We start from the raw sequence: 19,879 nt of genomic DNA on the forward strand, positions 1-19,879 counted from the left end.
GATGATGGATGGATGGATGATGGATGGATGATGGATGGATGATAGATGGATGGATGGATGATAGATGGATGGATGGATGATAGATGGATGATGGATGGATGGATGGATGATGAATGGATGGATGGATGATAGATGGATGATGGATGGAAGGATGATGGATGGATGGATGGATGATAGATGGATGGATGATGGATGATAGATGGATGGATGGATGGATGATGAATGGATGGATGGATGATAGATGGATGGATGGATGATAGATGGATGGATGATGGATGGATGATGGATGGATGATAGATGGATGGATGGATGGATGATGAATGGATGGATGGATGATAGATGGATGGATGATGGATGATGGATGGATGGATGATGGATGGATGATGGATGGATGATAGATGGATGGATGGATGATAGATGGATGGATGGATGATGAATGGATGGATGGATGATAGATGGATGGATGGATGATAGATGGATGATGGATGGAAGGATGGATGGATGATGGATGGATGGATGGATGATAGATGGATGGATGATGGATGATAGATGGATGGGTGATGGATGATAGATGGATGGATGGATGGATGATGAATGGATGGATGGATGATAGATGGATGGATGGATGATAGATGGATGGATCAAAGGCTGATGATATCTACCAGATTCTGCAGAGACAGTTGTTCATCTGTCCAACACGAGGTCACTACTTGCTGTGGAGCAGCGGTCGGCCGGTTTGGCCTGCCCACGTGCCCTTGAGCAAGGCAGAGGCCCACATTGCTCCTGGCGGTTACAGGTTGGCGTGGGGTACATCAGCGGAACCGTCATCAGTGTGTGACGCTTTGGACTGTCTACGGACTGGACCACATGCGGTTCTGAACACTTTGCAGCACACGGACTCTTTGTGACCTTTGACCTTCACCAATGCGTATCGTAAAGTCTGTCAGTCAGACTTACTTCAACTGTTGCACTTTGTTATTCTCACTGCTCTTCCCTTCACTGAACATTCCGTACAGATTGGAGCAGGTACCAGTGGCAAAAGCTGGACCTCCACACAGGTAGGAAGGTGCCGCACAGGTTAGCGCCATAAACCGCGACCCATCCAGGTGAGTGCCATAAACCGCGACCCATCCAGGTGAGCGCCATAAACCACGTCCATACAGGTGAGCGCCATAAACCACGTCCATACAGGTGAGCGCCATAAACCACGTCCATACAGGTGAGCGCCATAAACTGCGACCCATCCAGGTGAGCGCCATAAACCGCGACCCATCCAGGTGAGCGCCATAAACTGCGACCCATCCAGGTGAGCGCCATAAACCGCGACCCATCCAGGTGAGCGCCATAAACCGCGACCCATCCAGGTGAGCGCCATAAACTGCGACCCATCCAGGTGAGCGCCATAAACCACGTCCATACAGGTGAGCGCCATAAACCGCGACCCATCCAGGTGAGCGCCATAAACCGCGACCCATCCAGGTGAGAGCCATAAACCGCGACCCATCCAGGTGAGCGCCATAAACCGCGACCCATCCAGGTGAGAGCCATAAACCGCGACCCATCCAGGTGAGAGCCATAAACCACGTCCATACAGGTGAGCGCCATAAACCACGTCCATACAGGTGAGCGCCATAAACCGCGACCCATCCAGGTGAGCGCCATAAACCGCGACCCATCCAGGTGAGAGCCATAAACCGCGACCCATCCAGGTGAGAGCCATAAACCACGTCCATACAGGTGAGCGCCATAAACCACGTCCATACAGGTGAGCGCCATAAACCGCGACCCATCCAGGTGAGCGCCATAAACTGCGACCCATCCAGGTGAGCGCCATAAACCGCGACCCATCCAGGTGAGCGCCATAAACTGCGACCCATCCAGGTGAGCGCCATAAACCGCGACCCATCCAGGTGAGCGCCATAAACCACGTCCATACAGGTGAGCGCCATAAACCACAGCTCGAGGATGTTTATGTGGGACTCAGACTCCTGTCCAAAGACAGCAGGCTAAAGGCTCGCCCTCCAGCATTGGAAGTTCTGGAGAAACGGACGGAAAAGTCCCGTTTGGTTCTGGACCAAACTCCTATTGAAATAAAACCTGCACCACGTCTGTCCAGCAGAGGGCAGCACAGGCCAAGCTGGGTTTCCTCCGCAGTAGAGTGCAGCACTTGGACCATGAAGTTCCTCCTCTTCATCGCCTCCTGGAGGAGCTGCACCTGCGGATTTGAACCTCTGACTCTGGGATGGACACTCATCCAGCTGGCCAGAAGCCCCGCCCCATGAGCGTTGCTCCGGGACAGACTTGGGTCAGGATGGTTCACAGAGACTCAGTCTGGACACAGGAGCTCATCAAACTGCTCTTTATTACGTCTTAAATAACAGTACATTTTATAGAGTCTATCTTGCATCCAGCTTTCCGTTTACACTGACTGACTTTCAAATTAAATACAAAAGGTGTGAAGGGAAGAGTGGGGATGCAGAGCTCTACAGTTATCCATGGAGGAGGAGGAAAAAAGGGCATTTAATAAATGTTTAATCTTTTTATTTGTTGCCAACTCCAGGCCTAACGCACAATTACAGCACATTTGTACAGAATGTTGCAGAAGAGAGAGAGAGAGAGAGAGAGACTAAAGAAAGAGCGTCTGCTTCCAGAAGATTCCAGCTTCTACTGAAGGAAAGGTCGCTTTGCTACAGAAGGAACGACCACCGGTTGGTTCCGTCTGATGTTGTCGCCGCGGTGACAGAGTGAACCTGTGGATGCCCCCCCCAGCATGGACCAGGGAACCGAGACTGTTGCAGGGTTTGCTCCTCCAGTGCATAGCTTAGACATGTCAGGTGGATCACGTATGCACAGAGTAGCAAAAAAGGAAGATATATAAATACGGTTGTATTGATATATTCAACAGGTTCTTTTCTTAAAGAAAACATCAAAAAAGACTCAATTCCATATGCACCTTTGAAGCAATTCTACAGCATGCGATTCTAAGAGATACCCCACCCATGGCAGACGACCCAAATCTTTTTTTTCCTTTTTAACTTAAAAAGTTTCAATATTATTTTCAAACATTGATTTATACAACATGTCATTCACAGAGTAGGAACTGCAGGTCCAAGCACGCCACGGCCACCTCTGTCACCACAAACCTCCGGGTGTCAACCAGGCCTGAAGCGGAGGCCGTCCCTACCCGACGACCCCGACGGCGCCCGACTACGGGCAGAGGACCCCGATGGAGGGGGAGGGGCCACCTGGACGTCATGGAGCGTTCGTCTGTGTGCTTGGTTAGTTTCCTGTAGACACGTTTCTATATATGCAGAGTTTATGTTGTGCAAACGACACGGAGCGGGGAGGGAGGGGGGGCTTCCTGTGGGGGGGACACAGCCGGACCTTCGTGACGATGACGATCCGGCTCAGACGCCACACGTGTTCAGAAACAGAAAACACGTCCAGTCAGACAGGAGGCCTTTGCTCTGGGGTGGGGGTGGGGGTGGGGGGGCATGTTTTACCGTTACCGGACCAGGGGGGTTGGAGGAACGCACAATCGACCCCCCTGGTCCTTCTCAAAACCACTAAAGCCTAAACGGTGGTTGGAACTGAGTGACTGACAGACAGTTGTGCTCTTTTAAAGGGGGGGTCTGCTGTTGGTGGTTTCTGGGGGGGAGGGGTTGGAGTCAGTATCATGATGGTTTTCAAAAAGATTGGATATGCAATGAAATTAAACATTATGATGTTGGAATGGTCTTTCACGCAGCTTTGGAGTCCGAACGCCTGCAAGACAGAGCAGAGGGGGGGTGAGCGCCGCCTGCAGACACGCCTCCTCAGTCAGAGCCCCGCCTCCTCAGTTACCTTCAGCTTCTAGTTCCAGATCTTCAGGAAGCTGTCCCAGGACCCTGTAGCCACGGCCATGCCGTCGTCGGTCACGCCCAAGCAGCTCACGCGGTTGTCGTGACCGGCCAGGACGCCTGAGGGCAGAGGGACAGACGGTCAGGGGGCGGGGCTAAGCCTCTGCAGGAGCGTGGACCCCCCCCAGCATGGCCCCCACACACCACCTCCCTGTGTTGGAGCCTCAGGAGCTCAGATGAAAACACTGGGTTTGGAACCGCCACCCAACCACTCTAATCCGAGCCCCACCCCTCACATCAACCCCAACGCTAACCCTCGCCGTCTCTCTCTGCGTCCGTGGGACAGCAGGTGAAAACACGCCGGACATTCCCGCCCAAACACAGGTGTACAGCCAGCAGCCTGCTTTCAGTGCTGGGGGGGCAGCACCAGAGAGAATGGATCCACAGAGGATCCAATGAACTTCCCACCCAGAAACTAAGCCCCGCCCCTTCAGGACGGGGGTCAAATTCCCCCGCCTTGTTCCGAGTGGGGGGGCCTCACCTGCGCGGTCGGCCTTCAGAGTGTCCCACACGTTGCAGTTGAAGTCGTCGTAGCCGGCCAGCAGTAGGCGGCCGCTCTTGGAGAACGCCACGGAGGTGATGCCGCAGATGATGTTGTCGTGGGAGTAGATCATCAGCTCCTGGTCGGCGCGCAGGTCGAACAGCCTGCAGGTGGCGTCGTCTGAGCCCGTGGCGAAGGCGTTGCCGTTGGGGAAGAACTGCAGCACGGGAGAGAAGGCTTTAGAGCAAACGCAGGAACATTCAGCCGCTCAGACCCAGACGTGTCCCTGAAGGCGGCGCAGCCCCCCCCCACAGGAGGACCGGGGGGGGGGGGGGGGGGGGACACGCGGTCAATAGAGGAGGCGTGCGCTCGTACACAAATGGCGTTGATGTCCGACTCGTGGCCGGTGAAGGTCTGCCGGCACATTCCTTCTCTGATGTCCCACAGCTTAGCGGAGGCGTCGCACGCCCCAGACACGAACAGCCGGGTGTCGGGCGCCAGCGACAGGCTCATCACGTCCCCGGTGTGACCCGCAAAGGTGGTCGTCTGCTGGCCCGTCTCTATGTCCCACAGAGCACTGCAAGAGAGCAGACGTAAGGACCCCCCCAGAAGAACCACAGAGGCCCCCGCACAGATCTGAAGGCCTTTGCCCCCCTGGAGGGACGGCTGCAGCGTCTGACTCACCAGCTGGTGTCTCCAGAGCTGGTGACAATCTGGTTATCGTCCAGGAAACGACAGCAGGACAGGTAACCTGGAGAGAGAGAGGGGGGTTAGAGCAGCAGGACAGGTAACCTGGAGAGAGAGGGGGGGGGGGGTTAGAGCAGCAGGACAGGTAACCTGGAGAGAGAGAGGGGGGTTAGAGCAGCAGGACAGGTAACCTGGAGAGAGGGGGGGGGGGGGTTAGAGCAGCAGGACAGGTAACCTGGAGAGAGAGGGGGGGGGGTTAGAGCAGCAGGACAGGTAACCTGGAGAGAGAGGGGGGGGGGTTAGAGCAGCAGGACAGGTAACCTGGAGAGAGAGGGGGGGGGGTTAGAGCAGCAGGACAGGTAACCTGGAGAGAGAGGGGGGGGGGGTTAGAGCAGCAGGACAGGTAACCTGGAGAGAGAGAGGGGGGTTAGAGCAGCAGGACAGGTAACCTGGAGAGGGGGGGGGGTTAGAGCAGCAGGACAGGTAACCTGGAGAGAGAGAGGGGGGTTAGAGCAGCAGGACAGGTAACCTGGAGAGGGGGGGGGGGTTAGAGCAGCAGGACAGGTAACCTGGAGAGAGAGAGGGGGGTTAGAGCAGCAGGACAGGTAACCTGGAGAGGGGGGGGGGGGTTAGAGCAGCAGGACAGGTAACCTGGAGAGAGAGAGGGGGGTTAGAGCAGCAGGACAGGTAACCTGGAGGGGGGGGGGGGGTTAGAGCAGCAGGACAGGTGACCTGGACGGGGGGGGGGGGGGGGGGGGGGGGGGGGGGGGGGGGGTTAGAGAACCACTGCAGCACAGCTTCAGGAAGCAGCAGGGACTGAAACACAGACACTTCCTGCATCATGTGTGGTGACATGAAGCCCCCCCCCCCAGGTGATGGTGGGGGCCTTCCCTCCACTGAAGCCTGGCAGGAGCGTCTGGTTTCTAGCGTTTCTCCTTCAGAAACAAACCGGTTCTTCCTGTCGGCAGCAGCTCAGCCTGACTGAGAGCTTCAGACTATTATGGGATGCCTCGGAACTGATGTCACAACATGAGGAAGCCCCCGTCCAGAGATGACATCACTGCGAGCTTCAGGAAAGGTGACGGGCCGTGGTACCTGTGTGTCCTGCTAGCTCACGGCTGACGCGCACATTTCCTTCACGGGTCTTCAGGTTGTAGATGGAGCAGATGTTGTCCAGGCCGCCGCACGCCACGTAGTTGCCAGAGGGGGCGTACGCGCACGTCATCACCCAGGAGGAGCGCAGCGGGATGGCGTGGACCTTTGAGTGACCAGAAGGTTTCAGAGTTAAAACACAGAGGGAGGGGCTGCTGTGGACTGCCATGGGGGGGCTCCGTGTGTTGGACCCCCACTTGTGTCCCGTTTACCTTGTTGGTGGTGTAACTGTCCCAGATGATGAGCTTCCCATCCTGGGAGGCGCTGACCAACAGCCTGAACACCACAAAGACACAAAAACCACCACACTTTGACTCACACACAATGCTGCAGCATTTACATCATCTTCAACTAGTGTCAGTTAGCCCCTCCCACACGGCGCGGCGGGCTGAGCTGTGACCTGTTACCACGGCGATGGTCCCAGTCCCAACAGCAGCGAGGCCTGCTGGGACTCCTGCAGCCTTAAGCACCTTTCTGCTGGAGCGGCGCTCACATCTACCCATCATGCATTTGGGCCAACACCTTCACAATGACACAACATGACTGCAGCCCCGCCCCACGCCTGGCCCAAGGGCACTAAGGCAGCAGGTGTTGTCTGCTTACACACAGAAACACAGACTGGTCCTGCCCCCATGCTCCACCAGGAACGCACACAAACACACACCGACACACAACAGCAGGCCAACACACAAACACGCGCCGACACACAAACAAGCGCCGACACACAAACACGCGCCGACACACAAACAAGCGCCGACACACAAACACGCGCCGACACACAAACACGCGCCGAAACACAAACACGCACGACACACAACAGCAGGCCAACACACAAACACGCAACGACACACAAACACGCGCCGACACACAAACACGCACAGACACACAAACAAGCGCCGACACACAAACACGCGCCGAAACACAAACACGCACGACACACAACAGCAGGCCAACACACAACAGCAGGCCAACACACAAACACGCACCGACACACAAACACACACCGACACACAAACCGGCACCGACACACAAACCCGCAGACACACAAATACGCGCCGACACACAAACACACACCGACACACAACAGCAGGCCAACACACAAACACGCAACGACACACAACAGCAGGCCAACACACAAACACGTACCAACACACAACAGCAGGCCGACACACAAACACGTTACGACACACAAACACGCGCCGACACACAAACACGCGCCGACACACAAACACGCGCCGACACACAAACACGCGCCGACACACAAACACGCGCCGACACACAAACACGCGCCGACACACAAACACGCGCCGACACACACACACGCGCCGACACACACACACGCGCCGACACACATACACGCGCCGACACACACACGCGCGACACACACACGCGCGACACACACACACACACGCGCGCGACACACACACACACGCGTGACACACAAATACGCGCGACACACAAACACACACCAACACACAACAGCAGGCCAACACACAAACACGTACCAACACACAACAGCAGGCCAACACACAACAGCAGGCCAACACATAAACGCGCTCCGACACACAAACGCGCACCGACACACAAACGCGCACCGACACACAAACCCGCACCGACACACAAACACGCACCGACACACAAACAAGCACCGACACACAAACCGGCACCGACACACAAACAAGCACCGACACACAAACCGGCACCGACACACAAACACGCACCGACACACAAACACGTACCGACACACAAATACGTACCGACACACAAACCGGCACCGACACACAAACACGCACCGACACACAAACACGCACCGACACACAAACACGCACCGACACACAAACCCGCACCGACACACAAACACGCACCGACACACAAACACACACCGACACACAAACAGGCACCGACACACAAACCGGCACCGACACACAAACACGCACTGACACACAAATACGTACCGACACACAAACCGGCACCGACACACAAACACGCACCGACACACAAACCGGCACCGACACGCACCGACACACAAACACGCACCGACACACAAACACGCACCGACACACAAACCGGCACTGACACACAAACACGCACCGACACACAAACCCGCACCGACACACAAACACGCACCGACACACAAACACGCACCGACACACAAACACGCACCGACACACAAACACGCACCGACACACAAACACGCACCGACACACAAACACGCACCGACACACAAACCCGCACCGACACACAAACACGCACCGACACACAAACACGCACCGACACACAAACACGCACCGACACACAAACCGGCACCGACACACAAACACGCACCGACACACAAACACGCACCGACACACAAACACGCACCGACACACAAACACGCACCGACACACAAACACGCACCGACACGCACCGACACACAAACACGCACCGACACACAAACACGCACCGACACACAAACCGGTACTGACACACAAACACGCACCGACACACAAACACGCACCGACACACCCAGCAACAGCAAGACCACAACAACTGGAGCCCAGATCTTTGGGCCGCTGTGCTAAATGAGAGACCCGTCCTGGGGGGGTGGGGGTCCTGGGCGGATGGTCGACGTTACCTGGAGTCCGTGCCCCAGTGCATGGCGTAAATTTTAGCCAGATGCCCCCTCAGTGTCCGTCTGGTGCGCATTTGAATCCGTCCAACAGGATCAATGTTGGCTGTGATCTGAGGAACGGAGGGAAACGCACCAATCAGACGCTTTGCCCCCTTGAGGGGACGCCCGCAGACCCTTTCAGACCGCCTCACCTGAGACAAGGTGGCGTCTGCACACGCTTTCCTGGCATCCTGAAAGACACAGCAGAAGCTCGGTTAGTGCACAGCCACGGCTACCCGCTGTCGCCATGACGACGGCTTACTCTGATCTGGTTCTTCAGCTGCTCGGCCTCCTGGCGTAGCTGATCCAGTTCACTCATTTTCCTCTGCTAAAGGTGGGCTTCACTCCGCCGCCGGGCTCTTGCTGATCTGCAGAGAGCAGAAGGACTGCAGTCAGTACAGAAACGCCGCTGAACCCAGCTCGTCATGCAAACACGCCATGAACACGCTACACATGCGTGACGCTAGGGCTGCACGATATGAGGAAAACTTGCGATATGCGATATTAGTGATCAATATTGCGGTAACGATAAATTTGCGGTAAATAAACAAATAGAAAAATAAACAAAAACATCATCCCCATTTCATTGCAACAGTTTAAAAATTATGCTCCTAATGACCCTCATCGACATGGGGGACAAACGTCAGGGTGGCTAACCCTGGTCCTCAAGAGCCTCAACCCTGTCTGTTTTCCAATTCTCCCTAGACTGCTCGATAATGATAACCAAAATCAGGTGTGTTCAGTCAATCAGGATGTGAAATCACTTGAGTCAGCCAATCAACAGCAAGCTGGTTAAGGAGAGCTGGAAAACAGGCAGGGTTGAGGCTCTTCAGGACCAGGGTTAACATAATAGGCCTCCATCTGATTGGTCAACAATGGGAAGGCGTCCATCTGATTGGTCAAAGCATAAAGGGATTTATTTGATGTGTTAAATGCTTCAAGCTGCTAGAAGATTGTTTTAACACATTTTGGGTTTGCGATTTATTGCGATATTCGCCGTCTTTTGCGATATGCATATTGCAGAGCTGGATATTGCGATAACGATAAATTTGCGGTATATTGTGCAGGCCTACGTGACGCTCTGATGGAGCTCATCTGTAAATCACACAGTGGCAACAAAACACATCCCGTTCAGAAAGGAGTCATTCCAAAGCCCCGCCCCCTAACCACCAGGATGGAGTTAGGTTTGAGGCGGAGGCCAGAGACCTGCTGGGCTGCCGCTGGGCTGCCGGAGCCCCCGGAGGCTCACTTGAGGGGCAGGTAAAGCCCTTCATGCTGTGGCTGGATCTAAACTGCCCTCCAATGTCATCCCTGTAATCCTGGGACACAGTTGATTCAGCTCCTCCAGCCAAATCCGGTTAAGACAAAACCTGCTGATGATCCTAAAAGCAGCGGCTATCCCGCTGACCCCAATCCTCTGACGCCATTAACAACGCCACTTTCACCAAACACTAAACACAGAGACTTATTCTATTGTCAAGCGTGAGGCTTTGTGTTGGACCTAAATCCAAACAGGAGCCACCGACGTTCAGACGACTAACACAAGTTTAACAATCCTCACGCTAGAAATGCAAAGTGCAAAAAGGAAAATCCTAACTGAACTTCACAGATCGAATGAGACGACCTGAGCAGGTAATACCTGACAAATGAACCTTCAAAATAAGAGCATTCTGTGGGTGAAATGGCTTTAGCAAAGCTGGGCTCCAACCCTACCTTGCTGCTGTTCCTCTGCTTTGAGATGAGGCTCCTCTGTCCTGGGGAGTGCAGAGACCTTCTGAATGAACACCTTATCCTTCATGCACCTGACATCTTAGTAGCTACCTGTCACCTGATTGGCTGGCTCTGCTAAATGGGTCTGAATCTCAGCAAGGCGCCTTACCCCCTAATCTCACGGTAATATCAGTGGATAATTCTAGTCTCCTCTATTATAACCCGGTGAACATGTTCAGGACGGCAGAGGCAGACGGCGTTTTGGCAGAGAAAGACGGCGTTTCAGCACAAACACAGACTCTAGGCTTCTGTCTTCAGGTTCCTCCGCCTCACTTATTAGTACAGAGGTGATAGAAATACATCAGCTTCCATCCAAATAGAAAAGCCTGTTTCAGTGCCAAATGATCAGACCAGCAACATATTGCTGTCATAAACATTTTCCCAATCAAAACATTTGGCTTATTTCCAGCTAAACATTTCTGGGAATCCAGCCATCTTTGCAGCGTCGGCTAGCAGACACGACAACAGAAATCCATTTGGTTTGAAAAGGCCTTTCAGAACACTCCAGGACACACTACATCAGAGCAAAAGCCAATGACAACAACATGCATGTATCACAGCGATAAGGCCGGACCAGAGAAGGTTCGGTCACCTATGACCCCCCCCCTCTATGACTCTATGACGTCGTACTTGTGGAATGTCCTTGTTTTGGCAGCATCAGGTCACATCTTAGAAATGCAGCATTTGAAAGGCAGATGCTTTTTAAACTCCCCAAATAAAGCATCTCCATGAAAAAACGAGCTGGTTTGCGTAAGACAAATGATCCAGGACTGCCTTTCCCGCTGAAGGTGGGTGTGCTAAAACCCCCGTCAGCAGATGATCCTTGACTGCGCTTCCTATTTTTAGTGAGGTGCTGGGAGGAGGAAAGCATATTTCACATTTGAAAGTTCCTCCTATCAGCTGCAGCGTCTCACACCCAGGAGACTCCACACAGACCCTTCATGTCATTTCCTGTTACTACACAACCATTACTACAGCTTTAGCTCCTTCTGTTCAGGCTTATTCGTCTTTTACATTCGCGGTTCCGCGTATTTGCAGATTCTTTTAGTCACGCGACTCCTCCAGTTCATCACAAAAGCTCAGACAACTCAGGATGCTTTTATGAAACCTTTCCACCCGAGGGAGGTGCTGTGGGAATTTCTGAGGTAGGGGGGCGGAGATAAAGAGCACGCCGGCCGGCCCGTCAACCACTGAGAGCTGGTTCCACGATTCCTGAATGGCTATAACCAAAGTTTGTACCCCTGCACGGAGAAATGGCATCAGCCGACTCAGAAGAGGCCGGAAAATCTCCCCCAACGCTGGAAAAGATCATCGGAGAACAATAATCATCTGGATGAATGAATGACGGATGAAACGGCTCAAATGGCACCGCAGGACCTCTGGCACTAAAGTGAAGAACGGACTCCTGGCTTAAGGCACAGAGCGACACTCCTGTCATAGAGTAGGCTACGGTACAGTCTATTGCTCTGAATCAAGAAACTGCTGTTTCAGAAGGTTTTTGATGAGGAAGGATTGGTGACGGACATTCTTCAGCCGCAGGGTGGGGCGTGTCTCTGGACCATAACCCCCAAAAATACGGGGGGAATACTGTACACTGTTAATACAGCTCACGTCGTCTTTGAAGGAGATCCAGAAGCAGGAAAGAATCCAAAATATAGTTTTTAAAAGCTGATCTAAGATGACAAATTAAGTCCATATGAAATAGTAGCCCTTAGCTTTAAGTTACTATTCTGGAGTACAGGAAAAGTACAATAACACACTTGAATCATTTCATGCTCACTTATAAGCATTTCTAAATAACTTTTTCTCTATTTAAAGTTACAGGGAAACTTCTGACTGACATCAAACCACAGCAGTAGGGCAGCAACATAAAGCATATTCTAGTCTAACGGCTTTGGCAGTAGATTCTGGGGGAGGCCAATGACTGTCACCCTGATGACATTAGGAAAAGAGTCGGTCCAGAGCTGTCGGCGCACAAGAGGATAGAGACGAGGGAGGCAAGCTGGAGGACAGACCCAGATTAAACTAATGAGAGTGAACAAGCAGAGGACAATTGGGAGGGTAGTTGCTAATTAACCCCTTGGTAGCAGGGAGCCAGCCGGAGTATTCATAGCCTTAAAGACTAAGCACAAAGCACCATCGCCTCCAACTTTATATGTAGATGTATAAATATTACTAAATATTTCATATAAAGGATGATTTTATTTTTCTTATCAGAATAGATGCAGAAAAAAATCCAATGTTTATTTTAACGCAAATATTGTGTCAACCACTAAGCACAACGTTGCTTCTTCAACCTGGAGATGCTCATCAGCCAGAACCAGTTAATGTGGAGGAAGTGGTGCAAAGCCAGTTCAAAGCATCTCAGACAGAAAACGTCGTCAGTGAGTCTGGAAATCAACCGATGCAACCGTCAAACACGGAGGGACTAAAAGCTTTTTTCAAAGCAAGTATCTAAACGTTTGTGTCAGTAGTGTCGTCTCCCAGTGAGAGATGATCCAGATACACCTCATCCTTCAATGAAGGAATAAAATGTAAAAAACAAAAAGTGCAAACAAAAACAAACATCAGACCAAATGTAGGTATATAGTAGGGCTGCACGATATGAGGAAAACTTGCGATGTGCGATATTAGTAATTAATATTGCGAGAACGATATAAATTGCGGTATATCAACAAACAGCCAAAAAAACAAAAACATCATTTCCATTTCACTGCAACAGTTTAAAAGTTATACTCCAAATGACCCTTGTCGACGTAGGCGGCAAACATAAAAGGGCTCATTTGATTGATCAACAACGTAAACGGGTCCTTCCGATTGGTTAAATGCATAAAGGGATTTATTTCATTTGTTCAATATTTCAAGCTGCCATGAGTTAGTTTTAGCACATTTAAGGTAATCATTTATTGCCGTCTTTTGCGGTATGCATATTGCACAGCTTGATTTCGCGATGACGATAAATTTGCGGTATATTGTGCAGGCCTAGTATATAGTTACATAGCTATATTGCTCAGGGCTCCAGACTAACTTTTTTCACTAGGAGCACAGTGGCCCCCAAATGAAAATTTTAGGGGCACAACCAGAGAATTTAGGGACGCATACCGTAAATCAACATTTTAACCAAATCTACTAATTTCCACTGTATTACGAATAAATACTTTAATAGATGCAGAAATTACAATGTTCTGTTTCTAATTCAGTGTCACATTTTAATCTGCACTTTTGAAGATGAAACAACAAGGTAAACTGACAGCAGCATCGCTGTCATGACAGTACAGATAGCAAACAAAATACCATACATTTAGAATTAAAAAAAGTTTTTAGGAACAAGTGATTACCGTAGTAACCTTTCGGTCTTTCACAGTTACAAACAATACTTAAATGTAGGGCTGCACGATATGAGGAAAACTTGCGATATGCGATATTAGTGATCAATATTGCGGTAACGATAAATTTGCAGTAAATAAACAAATAGAAAAATAAACAAAAACATCATCCCCATTTCATTGCAACAGTTTAAAAATTATGCTCCTAATGACCCTCATCGACATGGGGGACAAACGTCAGGGTGGCTAACCCTGGTCCTCAAGAGCCTCAACCCTGTCTGTTTTCCAATTCTCCCTAGACTGCTCGATAATGATAACCAAAATCAGGTGTGTTCAGTCAATCAGGATGTGAAATCACTTGAGTCAGCCAATCAACAGCAAGCTGGTTAAGGAGAGCTGGAAAACAGGCAGGGTTGAGGCTCTTCAGGACCAGGGTTAACATAATAGGCCTCCATCTGATTGGTCAACAATGGGAAGGCGTCCATCTGATTGGTCAAAGCATAAAGGGATTTATTTGATGTGTTAAATGCTTCAAGCTGCTAGAAGATTGTTTTAACACATTTTGGGTTTGCGATTTATTGCGATATTCGCCGTCTTTTGCGATATGCATATTGCAGAGCTGGATATTGCGATAACGATAAATTTGCGGTATATTGTGCAGGCCTACTTAAATGTATGTAAACATTAGAGGATGGAAATTCATGTTGGCGACACCAAATAAGTGCAGCCAAGATGCACAATAATTTGAGATCACCCAGATGGACACAACACTGCACAGATCACCTGGTGTGAGATGTATATTTTAGTTTGGGGGTGGGGGCCTGGGCTTGCTCCGGGGGGGGCCGGCGCTTTCTGGCTCCCCTCTCTCTGTGTGGGGGTGGTGGTGCTGGGCCTGGGGTGTCTGCGCCTCCGGGGGTGGGGCCCCGGGGCTGGGTGGGCCTGGCCCCCTTGCTGGGGGGGGGGCGGGGGACGGCTGTTTGACCACCGGGGGATAGTCTATCATCTGTCCCCAACTTACCCCCTTCCTCATATAACCTCATAATAGGGTGAGGGGGTGGGGGGCTTAGCCTGCGATGAGCCTTGGGGGGGGGGGTTTACTAGGCAGTGACCCCCCTCCTGTGGTTGCCGTATGGAGTGGGCCCCCCCTCTTTCGGTTTTATTTGCACCTTAGACATGTAGGGCCCTTGGTAGGGGGGGTGCTTGGACATCACTGCCAACAAGCAGCGGATGTCCTCCTAGCACCCTACCCGCCAATTTTAACCGCACCTTAGACATTTAGGGCCCCTTGGTGGGGAGGGTGAGGGGACGTCACTGTGAGTAATCAGGAGACGTCCCCTTAGTGCCCTACCCGCCAATTTTAACCGCACCCCCCTTAGTACACACACCCCTCCCCCCTCAATATATACATCCCAACATAAACACACACACATGCACACACACACTCTCTCAAACACACATACACGCACACACATTTTGCAAGGAAGGTGGGACCTAGGACCATCTGTCCCCTGCCTCTTCCCTGGTGGGGGGTACGGGCCCCTTTGCAACGGCGGCTGTGTCCCCGGGGTGCTGGCCTCCTGGGCCCGGCGGTGCTCTCTCCGCGCGGTGGGGGGGTTCACATTACATCTGAGCCGGGGGTGTTCGTGTCCCTGGGGGGTGGGTTCTGGTCCTTGCTCCTGAGTGCTGGGCCCCGCCAAATTTCCAACTGTGGCCGAGCCTGGTCGGGCCATATTTACAACACCCCTTGTGGGCCCTCTTTTTTCCCCGGGGTTCCCCCCTTCTGGGCGGGGGCGGCGGGCCCCTGCCTCGCTCCTCCCTGGACCAACCGTGGGCCGGGCGGATGGCTGCCTGGAGTGCGGAGTGGGTCTCCCTTGGGGGGTCCTGGCTCGTACCTGGGGTTGGGGCGGGGGGATGCCCGGAACTCCTGGGTGGTGGTGGGGTGCTCGTCTGGGGCTGTGGGCGTCCTTCTCCGGTGGGGCCCTGCGTTGGGTTCTCCCGGCGCGGCGGGGGGGCTGCTCTCCTGGTTGGGCTGGGGCGGCGCCCTCTTTCCCTCCGTGCCTCCCTGCTCTCTGGCTCTGGGGGCCTTGCGGCGGCCCTGCTGGCCCTGGCCTGGGTGGCGGGCTTGGTCGCCCGGGCGGCGGTTGTTCCCTGCCGGTTCCCGTGTGGCGTTGGGGGGATTCCGGCTGCCGCTGCTGGTGCGGTGGGGGTCTTGGGGTGGGGATGGCTGGGCACTCTCCCTCCTTCTTTTCACGTTCCACCATCCATTTTAGAAGAACATAAACACTCACCTGAGCACAGGTGTTAGCTCAACAGACTGAATGACTGAAATATTTCACACTAGTTGGTTTTAAGGCATAAGTATGCGTGTGAACACTATCTGTTTTGTGTACATGTCGACAGGTGGACATTTTTGCAACTAACAGGTGTGTTTATAACTTTTGAGTGTGTGTGTGGACAGGCTCCGCCCCTTTTTTTTTCGTTTTTTTTTTTCATTTGAACCTTACCATAATGATTAACAACCAGTAAACTTGCTGCTTTATGCTGCTTCATGGTCTTACCCCCCTTCCCCTCCTATTATCACCCCCTACCCCCCCCTCTCTCTAACGTCCCTCTCTCTTCTTCCCCTCTTTCCTTTTCCGTCCGGTCCAACACCAAAGATTTTCAGACATGATTGAAATTAATAAAGTTTGGCCTCAATTACAAAAGGGGTTTATTCAGACATACCTTTGGTTTGTCTGAAGATTAATAACCCCTCTTGTTAAAGTAAAATATGTCCAACCCAAGAGGCCCTCAGCTCTCATCTGTCTGCCTAGCTGTTGGACAGGACAAGTTAAAAAAAAAAAAAAAAAAAAAAAAAAAAAAAAATGTATATTTTTGTTTTTGCTCTAACATCACCTGTCAATCAAAACAAAAACATCAACAGAAAGGGGCGGAGCAAGACCCCAACCTGAGCGAACGCAGCTGGAAATTTAGTACTGAACTGACTGAAAGTTGCCCTACAGACTACAAAACAATGCATTATGGGACATGTGTCCTGATGGGTTTTTTGTAGTTCACTGATCAATTAAAATAATTTAAAATACCAACTGATTAAAAAAAGGCTAAATCCATTACAAAACATTAAAATAATTATAAAAGATGTAATATCACAGATCATACTCAGGGGGAGAGGCATACTAAAACTAAATTGAATGTTAAGGACTACAACTGCCTGTTGTCCTTCAGTCTCGCTGCAGCTTCGCCTTCATGCCCCCCCCACCCCCAGGGCGCTGGTTCATCTTAAACACGTCTATTGTTGCACTTTCCCTGCCTGTTTTAAATCGTGTTGTCGCTCACACGTGTTTAATGTTAGAGCCCCGTTAGCTGTCACGCATGAACGTGTGGGACATTTATGCTCCTCAGCTGACCATCTCCCGCAGGAGCGGTGTGCTGCCGTAACAGCCGTGCATGATGAGAGGCCGTGGTTAGCTTCGCGAGTTTGAGACCCCTGCTGTACACTGTGGCACTGGTACACTAGCTGCAGGTCGGAAGAATGAATCAATAGTTCGCTTGCTCATAGCTCAGACGCACATATCAGGTTGTGATGATATTTGTCTATTTGTCTCCATTTCCTTCACACAGATGTTTACGCGCACTCGATTATCTCTGGGCCCCGCCCCCTCCACATATTTTAGCCACTTACAGTGACTTTCCCTATTCTTCTCACACGCGTTGGCCGCTTCAGGCATCACTCAATGACACGCGAGTGTGCGCTCGCGTGTGCTCCAGTCTGATGAGCATTCGCGCGAGTGTGCGTGTCAGTCTGCGTGCGTGTGCGCTCGCGTCTCTGATGATTTCATTGCTCGTTTCATTGATCATTGACGTGCCCCTTTCACGTTTAATGTATAAAATACGGAGGGTGGGGGAGGCAAATTTACTGGTAGCACATGTGCGACTGGATGTAAAACTCAGTCGCACACTCAAATTTTGGTCGCAGTCTGGAGCCCTGTTGCTTTATAGTGCTACACTTTTAACAGGTCTTGTTGTTGTGCAGTTTTTTCAGTAAGTACATCTGTATAGCATTTTGAACAGAGCGGTGCACAATGTGCTAATACAATGTTGAAACAAAACTTTTCTTCATGCCTTTTTTTTCCTTACAGCATTGAGTGTTCTGATTGGCTGTAGACTATTCCAATCAATCTCATCTTATACCCGTCTCCTGTACAGAATGATCTTTGTTTTTATTATATAATAATAAAATCTGCAAGCACCCAAGCGATACAGCCAGATGCTCATACCTAAACTAAAGGCTCCTCGCCTTGACCAGCCGCCTCATGAGGTCCACAAGGGTCAACGGAGCCAGACATCAGCTCATTAGGACGGTATCAGAATCCAGCTCTGATCCAAACATCACGAGGTTCCTGTCCTGAGCACCTGTGTGTCCAAGTGTCCTTGGGCAGGACACTGAACCCCACATTGCTCCTGGAGGTTAAAGGCTGGCGCCAGTGTTCGGCAGCAGCGCCACCATCAGTGCGTGAATGTGCTTGTTGGTCAATGGGCTGTAAAGTGCTTTGGGCCTTCTAAGAAGGTAGTAAGGTGCTGTACAAGTACACAGTGTTCCTCAGCATATTAGTGTTCCACTATTCGTAGATTTCTTTCTCCTGCACGGACTCAGAAGCAGCTGGAAAATCTCCTGAAACGCTGAAGAAGACAATCGTGGTGAATAATTATCATCCGGAGCAGAGTTTACTATGAATGAAACCGCTCCCTTCTGGAAGAAGAAGACCTCTGGCACTAAACTGATGAAGGAGGAAGGACGGACTCCTGCTTTTAAGGCACACGGCACTCTTAATGTTATTTAGTACCCTACGGTACAGTCTATCGCTCTCCGTGGTTCTCCGTATTCGTAGATTCACCGACATGTAAATTGTAGAAAAGTGAGTTTAAAGCGTGTGTGGCTTGCAGTGAAAATGGGTGGTTGGAAAGCTACACTCCAGCCACACCAGCTCACCGTCTCTTCCTTCCATTTGTTCTGTGGAAGAGAATTATGAAATATTTAAATGAAATCATTCTCATCTCTGCTGTTTTACTTTCAATTCTTTCAAATCAACCGCTGTTGTCTGTGATGCCAGAAGTGAAAGCTTTCCTACTGAGCATTTCCTATCACAATGTAAATATTTGCATTTGTCATAGAAGAGAAGCTGCTGCCAGTAAACTTCCAACCGTCTTAGATGAATTGCGTTCTCCACGCCACCCCCACTCCATGTTTTTGGTCCAGCACATGGGCTAAGCTCCATCTGAGTGCTGTGGTGAAGTGAAGCAAAGTAAATGCAGCGACAGAAGACAGAAGGGAATCGCTCCTGGACATTTGCTATAAAAGCCTCATGCGTTTCAGATGGCTGTTCTATAACACACGTGGCTCATCAGCAGCTTGGTTTTTTTGCCTTCACTAAATAGAAGTAGCAATAGAAGCTCACTGGCTACTGGTGTTTACTGCCCTACTGCCCCACTCAGCAGTGGACAAAACAGGTAATTAAACAAATCAAACTGACTGTGTCAATGACCTTTTCGGCTCTACATGAGGCAGCTTTCTCCTCACCATACACAATAAGTGCCTTTAAAATAGATGAATGGCTGAACTAAAAATGGTTAGCCTTAGGCCCCGCAACCCACTTAGTTCCTCTGAAAGTAGTGCAAGATCCTGAGGCTGCCAATACGTACACAAAGGCCGGAACCATCCTTTAGTACCATTCAGTTCAGAAGCAAAACTGATGAAGCATGATGATAAATCCAAATCTTAGCAGGTTTCATGCTATATTTAAAGCCTTTCCAGAACCGCTCTAAATGCAGTTTCAGACCCCATAATCAAAAAACACGCTCATCGTGTCCGATTCAGCAAACAAATACTGTAGAGCTGCTCGATGTGACGAAAACT

The 19,879-nt window shown here is 51.1% G+C and overlaps 1 protein-coding gene across 2 annotated transcripts in view; it reads right to left on the bottom strand.

The window, feature by feature from the left end:
• Positions 1-2,344: 2,344 nt before the first annotated feature.
• Positions 2,345-19,879, bottom strand: part of ol-gb1 (guanine nucleotide-binding protein beta subunit) — a 33,842-nt gene continuing 16,307 nt past the window's right edge. The window contains 11 exon segments of one of the 2 annotated variants that reach the window (NM_001104853.1): positions 3,029-3,765; positions 3,844-3,959; positions 4,381-4,597; positions 4,756-4,957; positions 5,065-5,131; positions 6,163-6,325; positions 6,432-6,495; positions 8,834-8,940; positions 9,022-9,060; positions 9,132-9,237; positions 10,583-10,626. In NM_001104853.1, coding sequence (NP_001098323.1) covers positions 3,853-3,959; positions 4,381-4,597; positions 4,756-4,957; positions 5,065-5,131; positions 6,163-6,325; positions 6,432-6,495; positions 8,834-8,940; positions 9,022-9,060; positions 9,132-9,188 — 1,023 coding nt within the window. In that variant the 5' untranslated portion in view covers positions 9,189-9,237; positions 10,583-10,626 and the 3' untranslated portion in view covers positions 3,029-3,765; positions 3,844-3,852. 2 annotated transcript variants of the gene reach the window in all.

This window comes from Oryzias latipes, chromosome 7 (assembly GCF_002234675.1).
Source record: "Oryzias latipes chromosome 7, ASM223467v1".
In the NCBI taxonomy this organism is placed as follows: domain Eukaryota; kingdom Metazoa; phylum Chordata; class Actinopteri; order Beloniformes; family Adrianichthyidae; genus Oryzias; species Oryzias latipes.